Genomic DNA, 8,121 nt, shown 5'->3' with positions numbered 1-8,121 from the left:
TCAGAGAGGAGGGAGGGGATGAATTTTAGAATGTACGTGAAATTTACAGTATGATTATGAATTTAAAGAATGTATATGGTTAGATTGTTCAAATTTGTTGCTTGTGAGGATCAATTTTTGTTTATATATGTGATTTTCGTGTGTATTGTTTTGATTCAATGGTTAAATTTTATGAATATTATTGTAATTCAGTATATACTTCATACACAACCGTGAAGATGTGGCTTCCCACTTACCCATCTAATCCATGCTCTAATTAGGTCTTAAACTTCACGTGATTTAAAATTCCGTAAAGTTTTCGATGTTTTTTCACCATTTTCTACCCAGTTTTAGCCATCTGGCTGAAATGTGGCTGAAACTGGGTCGAAAATGGCAAATATGTGTGAAATGAGTTGTTTTTTAAAAATAAATTTTTAAAGGGGTCTTTTTTGAAAATTTTTCCTAAAATCAATTTCATATTTGTAGAATAATTAAATTAGCTTAAATGCTAAAGAGATATCATAATATTTTTTTTTAGTTTGGCGAGAAAACTTTCCTACGAACTTTAGGATCAATTCTGGGGGTGCTCTCCGTTCCTGTAGGTGCTCTCAGAAAAGTCGAACCAGAGACCTATGACCTTAAGTTATTACTTACAAGTAGACTTTCGTAGGTGAATTAGCAATGGAAAATGATTTAAGGACCCAAAATATGGGACCAAGGGAGGGGACAGGTGATGTGTCCCCTCCCTATTGCATAATAAGTTGGCCATGCCAACTCATTATGCAATAGCCAACTTATTATGCAATAGGGAGGGGACACACCACATGTCCCCTCCATTGGTTCCATATTTTGAGTCCCCGTAGCAGCACTCATTAGCAATTACAAGAAGCATTACTCCAAAAAATGTTACATAACTGGTCCCTTCGAAGGGACCAAGCAGTAAACTAAAATAGAAAGGCCAGGTGCCCAACTTAGCGGCTTCTTCCAACATAAAAAACCCTCTTCTGCCTTCCCTAAACCCTCGCCTCCTTTCTCTCCCAGCAAAAAATCCAGTAAAATAGGAATGCTGATGAATTCCGTCTTCCAAATCCAGAAGCCGGTCCTCGATCCGGTGCTCTTCTCATCCGGCCACCCAAAGATCCACAAACCTCAACCTCGAACTTTCTCCTTCACCGTCAGAGCCATGGCGGCGGCGTCCGAGGCCAAGGCGAAGGAGGCCAAGCTCTGGGGAGGGCGATTCGAGGACAGCGTGACCGACGCCGTCGAGAGATTCAGCGAGTCTGTCTCCTACGACAAGGCCCTCTACAAGCATGACATCATGGGGAGCAAAGCCCACGCCTCGATGCTCGCCCATCAGGTACTTCGGCTTTGCTTGTTCTCGAGCTCTCGGTGTTCGGCGAAATTCCTCAGTTTAATAAAGCTTGAATCTGTTAAAAGATTGGATTTTGATGGTTGTATGGGACGAAAGTCGAACATTTTAGCTCCGAGAACTGTTAATTGCGATTGTGCCATTTTGGCTAACGGATGAAAATTGAAATTATTACTGTAGTTGTTTTACTAGTTAGATGTCTTCATCAATAAACTTAGAAAATAAATTTTTTAATATGTATAGGCTGCTTTTAGGAGATCGGACAATCCGTAATCTCTTATCTTGAAGTAAGTTGCTGATTTGTGGAGCTCAAACTTGTAAAAAAGAGATCACTTGCGCGTGTTTTCCTACCAGTAGTCTCTGTTCGCAAGTGGTTCATTCAATAATTATATGATTCACTGCCATATATTGGATTACCTTTGGAGATCTATTTCATGTACAAGGTTTCAGTTGCTTTAGTGTGGAAATGGCTTCAATCCACATGTTTGTTAGTGGTTGGGTTACACAGTTGCAAACGTGCATTTCACCGAAACCAACTTTCTTTTATCTGTGTCTCATATAGCCATATTATCGCTTCAATAGTTGCATAAGGAGCATGGGATTACTAGGACACTTAGGCACCAAATTTATAATAATAGTCCATCTAAACTGTCCATCATTCATAAAAATGTAGCCTACGTCAGGTAAAATGCTTGTGGATGGAAGCTTTTTATTAGGTAGAGTGAGATATTGATTTTTACAATTTTCATATCTGTTGAGGAGCTGTAGGTACTGTAATCAGTATCTGTATGGATGCCATCACTCTTCATTTTTTGGTCTTTGACATAGTTGAATGTAATCTATTATCTAACAGTGAAGCCACCTTTTAGATATATCTTCTATTTTTCATATTAATCATAGCACCTTCCCTCACCTGCATTTCCCTTTTACCTGCTACACAAGAAAGATAACATCGTTACTAACTAATCGAATATGCAGGGTTTGATGTCAGAAAGTGAAAAAGATATCATACTATCTGGTCTAGATGAAATAAAGAAAAGAATTGAAGCTGGGGAGTTTGTGTGGAGAACAGATAGAGAGGATGTGCATATGAATATAGAAGCAGCACTGACAGACTTGATTGGTGAACCGGCGAAAAAGCTCCACACTGCTAGAAGTCGAAATGATCAAGTTGTAACGGATCTTCGTCTATGGTGCCGGGATTCAATTGATAAAACTGTTAAACTCATCAGACAACTCCAGGTGTGTTTGCTTGTTGCATGCCTAATGAATCCTTTCTTTTGATGCGCTGAGCTTATCGTAGATTGCTAGTGAAGCTCGTGCACATCAACTTATTCCCAAAATTAGCTGCATGATAATCCATTTTCTTTCTATTCTTATCTTTTCTTTCTCTCTGTTACTTTTTAATTACCAATTCGCCTATGTTTTTACTACTTAGGTTTGCCTTATCATACTACAGTAATTGATTAATGGGTGAAGCTAATCTTCAGTAATATTCCCATTTCATTTACTTGCTGATTCTTGTTTTTCTTTTCCTATAACTTATTTAATATGTACATGCCATTTTCTGAATTTCGAATAGAGATTATTGTTTTTGAAGAATTATGTTTTTGACATCTATTAAGATTAAATAAGACTAAAAAGCCGCACATCATCTTCCAAATTCACCAACAAATTAGGTTGGGAATGAGACAATGCAATATATTTATTATAGAAGAGTTATCTGCACAAAACCAGATGCAGAATGCTGCCTGCATTGTGGACATGGCAGCCGAACTGAATGGTTGGTTCGCCTACAATTTTTACTTGCTGATTCTTGTTTTTCTTTTCCTATAACTTATTTAATATGTACATGCCATTTTCTGAATTTCGAATAGAGATTATTGTTTTTGAAGAATTATGTTTTTGACATCTATTAAGATTAAATAAGACTAAAAAGCCGCACATCATCTTCCAAATTCACCAACAAATTAGGTTGGGAATGAGACAATGCAATATATTTATTATAGAAGAGTTATCTGCACAAAACCAGATGCAGAATGCTGCCTGCATTGTGGACATGGCAGCCGAACTGAATGGTTGGTTCGCCTACAATTTTTGATCAGACCACAGTGGCAAAGACACCGAGAAAAAAAGAGGAAGCTTTGATGTTAGAATTTAGATTGTTACGGGAAACATGCATGCTAGCAATAGAAATACAGCTGTAATTTTTTACCTGGCAAAACATGGTTGGTTGTAGAGCATGATTATAGTTGTTATAGGTCCAAAGGAAAAAGAAGAAGAAAAAAACTGATCATAGTTTTATAGCTACTTGTTAGTCTGTTACCAACCATTTATAACTGTTCCCAGGCTCCTGCCCAAATCAACTATGAGCAAGTGAAGACGCTGAAATAAAACCCTTACTGCTTGCTCATGGGTAGGTAAATCTACAGTTCCTGGCCATGCAGTATCGGTGCATGCGCGTAAAGAGTCACCTCTTCTCCTATCCTGGAAGCAATGGAGAGAAATAGGTAAAGTCATGAGCTTTCCTCCATATTATCACATTTATTGCTCAGTCTTAATCATGAAACAAGCCCAAAAGGCTAGAGAGTCAAATTCCGGAGCTTGTCATTTCTCCTAGATATGTGCAACACAAGTCATTAGGCATTTTGTAACCTTGCCCATAACTCAATTTGAAAAATCAATCTGCTTCTTTTTTATTTTACATTTTCTTTTGCATAATAATTATCTGCCAGGTAATAATTTGTGAAAGCTAAATTTGTGAAAGCTAAGTCAAATTTCAAAATTTCAGGTGGCACTTGTTAATTTAGCTCAAAAAAATGAAGGGTTAATAGTTCCTGGATATACTCATCTTCAGCGGGCACAACCAGTTTTGTTGCAACATCTACTGCTATCATATGTTGAGCAGGTAAGAGGCCTTCTCATGCATTTTATCCCTCTTATATATCTAAAAACATTTCTAATTTGCCACCTTATTTAATGAAGTTTCGTATGGATACTTAGGAATGTTGCATTGCACCTTTGTCATACGAGAATCCTGGAGACCTTTGTCACCTTCTTATGTAATAAGTTTTCGTATGGATATGACAATTTCACGATGTTGCATTGCACCGCTCGATATTAACACTAAGGAATCAAAGCTTGGTGGGAACTAATTAAAAAATGAATAAAAAAAATCTTAGTCATCTTCTCTCAAAACAAAAGGACTTCAGGATCCTCATATGACAAAGGACTCTGAAATACTTTAACTGCCTATTCAGTTGCATTGCACATTTTGTCATATGTGAACAGTGAACCTTGAAGTCGTTTTGTTTTTTATTGAAGAGGACTGAGATTCTGTCTTATACAATTTTAAATTAATTTTCGCCAGGCTTTGATTTATTGGCGTTGAAAATATTGAGTTTACATATGCTGTCTTTTCGTGTAGCCTTTCCCCCCTTAAATTAACACAATGATGCATCATTCTCCCCCTTAAATTTAGCTTTCTAAATTCACTTCTTAGTTTCTTTTTTAAGTGGAAGCTGAATTGAACATCTTGAACCAAGTTTGGTTGATTGCTTGGCATCTTTAGCTAGATGAATGCCATCATTCTTGTTGAATTTAGTCTCCGAAACATTTGGCTTATTCATAGTGATATCTTGTAGCTTGAACGTGATGCTGGTCGCTTAGTTGACTGCAAAGATCGAATGAATTTCTGCCCCTTGGGTGCTTGTGCTTTGGCTGGTACTGGCCTTCCTATCAACCGATTCATGACTTCTGATGCATTAGCGTTTACTGCACCTATGAGAAATAGGTAAGTCTTTACTTTCGTGTTTTTAGCTCTCTAGTGTACATATATTCACAGTTCATATATGCTTAGAATCGTTATTGTAGTTTCTTCTTGTGTAGTCCAAAGAGATTCAGCATATAAGATTATCTTGAGTTAATATCAATGGTTGGAAAAGACTGCCAGTTTATAGTTATATACACCTAACACATTTGTATCTCTGATCCTTGTTGATTTCTGTCTCACATTCATGAGGACCTGAGGAAGAGTCTTCCACACTGAATCAGCAAAGACAAAGGAGGGGAAAAAGCACATGCAGTTTTTATATTTAAATCTAGAGGATACATTGTCATGCTAAGGTTCCATCACTACCCGTAATTAGTTTGAGTCAATATTGCGTAAACCAAATCAGTTACAATGAAAGCGTATGCATTTCTATGAGCTGTTAAAGTTAATTTATTCTCTGGCTAAACGAATAAGGTATTGAGCAATGTTTGAAAAAGCTTTTTTGAAACCCGCTTCGCAACTTTTTGAAGGGTAAACTCTTCGAAACTTAAGGGTGAAGCTATTTATCCCTTGAAGCTTATGCCTCGTCGCTTAAAGCATAATTGAAGTGTGCGCATCGCTTCATAAAGCTTTTTTCTTTTGAAGTGCATGCTTTAGACAAGATAGGAGACTATAAAAACATTAAATACCTGTATGTATTTTCATATGACCATATGAGTGTAAATAGTTTATATAAAAACATTAAATACCCGCATGTAGCTTAATTTATTATGATTCATTTCCATATGTCACATGTTTAATTCTTATTTACTAAGGACATGAATGTATATATATTTGAAAATTATTATACCAATATATATATTATATGTTCAATAATTTTCACAAATTCAAAATTAAAATACTTAAAACTCATGAAGCCAATGCCTCACGCTTTGAAGCTTACGCCTCGCTTCATCAAAGGATCAAACGGGTCAAACGCTTCGCCTTGCGCTTCGGCTTTTTTAAACATTGGTATTGATTAAGATTTTCCTGAATTTTGAGATTGCATACTAAAAGCTGCTAGTCATATGTCTTGCTTAATTTTGTAAATTTGACAGTATTTAAGTGTCTTTCCAATAGACTTTCTCTTGAAGAGTTTTCGCAGATTAAGATTGTGTATTCCAGAAGAATAATAGTTGTTTTTAGCTTATGGATGAAAAAAGAACCTGTCTAAAATAACAAATAATATTTAATTGAACTGCAACTTTTCCTGAATAATTTGTTGCGTTTTACAGCATTGATGCAGTATCTGACCGTGACTTTGTCTTGGAGTTATTGGCTGCCAATTCGATCATTGCCATTCATCTTTCAAGGCTAGGTGAAGAATGGGTTCTGTGGGCATCCGAAGAGTTTGGATTCTTGACCCCAAGTGACTCTGTTTCCACGGGAAGTAGTATCATGCCTCAGAAGAAAAACCCAGATCCAATGGAACTTGTTCGTGGAAAGTCAGCTAGGGTTATTGGAAGCCTTACAACCCTGTTGGTCCTGTGCAAAGGGCTCCCACAAGCCTACAACCGCGACCTCCAAGTATTGCCAACGTTTCCATATAGATATTAACTTATTAGTCTGTCTGATACATTTTAATTAAAAAAATGAATGTTCTTACGACTTCCATTTGCTGTTTTTCAGTTATCAAATGTGTTCTTTTTTTCCTCCCAAACAGGAAGATAAGGAACCTCTATTTGATAGCGTTAGAACTATCACCGGGATGCTTGAAGTAACAGCAGAATTTGCATATAACATCACCTTCAACCATGCAAGAATACAAAAGGCTTTACCAGCTGGACATCTTGATGCTACTACCCTTGCAGATTATCTTGTGAACAAGGTAAGCCTAGCTCATGTTACCATTTCCCAGAATAGCATTGTACCATACTTGCAGTCTACTTCATGGACAAGATGTGTTTTATTGATTTGGACCCTAAATGAACCTGATTCCATGTCATATACTTTCAGTTCAATCTTTAGGGAAGAACAAACAGATCACAAAAGCCTTTAAAAAAAATCGCTTTTGACTTGAAATCTGATTTTTCCAATCAAATGATTATTTTGGGTCTAATCTTTAACCTGAACCTAGCCAAATTCAAGATAGAGTGGGGTACTTACTACTTATAGTCCCAGCCTGCTGGTTTTTGAAAATTTTAATCCAATAATCTACCTGTCAAACAAGAGTCTTTGGTTGGTTAAGATGACTTAGATTCAAGCTGAGTCTGATGCGTATGCAAATATAAGACCTAACTTATTTATATCTTTTCACTGCGAGCATGAGCATCAGTTTAGCAAGCTAGTGTAAGATGTGTTGACTCATTAGTCATTAGTTCTTTCTGTAAAATGTGCTTTATTTTGTAATTTTTCTATGATAGTGGCTTATGTTTCCACATATTACATTTCTGTCATTTGTTCGATACAGGGAGTTCCATTTCGAACTTCTCATGATATAGTTGGGAGATCTGTTGCTTTGTGCGTCTCAAGGAATTGCCAGCTTTCAGACCTTACTCTTAATGATCTACAAGACATAAATTCGGCATTTGAGGATGATGTTTATGATTTCCTTGGAGTTGAAAATTGTGTTAGGAAGTTCCGGTCCTATGGGTCAACAGGTTCAGAATGTGTACGTGAGCAAATCAACTACTGGGTTTCAAAGCTGGGCATCTGACTGACGATAGGATAATTGATGAACTATGTTTCATTATAATTCTCATGATAACAATGTAGACTTAAGCATCAACCATCTCATCAAGGATCAAGGGGATGTAGGGTTTTTCCCCAACTAAAATAAGATCTTAAAATTATTCTTACTTTCTTTTTCTTTATAGTGAAGTTTCTCCTTGATGCATACTTACACGTGCAGTTGTCAGTTTTGAAGTTTTTTTTTTTTTTTTTTTTTTTGAATTTGCGGTATCCTGTGAAGTATGTGCAAGCTAGAAATAGGTTCTGCACTGTCTTGAAGGGGTTGGCCAGA

The 8,121-nt window shown here is 36.7% G+C and overlaps 1 protein-coding gene across 1 annotated transcript; it reads left to right on the top strand.

Moving 5' to 3' along the window:
* On the top strand, window positions 918-7,972 carry LOC109837592 (argininosuccinate lyase, chloroplastic). Its single transcript, XM_020405905.1, has 7 exons — window positions 918-1,336; window positions 2,327-2,590; window positions 4,140-4,256; window positions 4,993-5,141; window positions 6,395-6,686; window positions 6,823-6,987; window positions 7,570-7,972. The coding sequence occupies exons 1-7, from the start codon at window positions 1,043-1,045 to the stop codon at window positions 7,813-7,815; spliced, it is 1,527 nt and encodes a 508-aa protein (XP_020261494.1). The 5' UTR covers window positions 918-1,042; the 3' UTR covers window positions 7,816-7,972.

Source organism: Asparagus officinalis, chromosome 4, assembly GCF_001876935.1.
Source record: "Asparagus officinalis chromosome 4, Aspof.V1, whole genome shotgun sequence".
NCBI lineage: Eukaryota > Viridiplantae > Streptophyta > Magnoliopsida > Asparagales > Asparagaceae > Asparagus > Asparagus officinalis.
The sequence above is the reverse complement of the archived record's forward strand: the minus strand, read 5'-3'. Positions and strand labels throughout refer to the sequence as shown.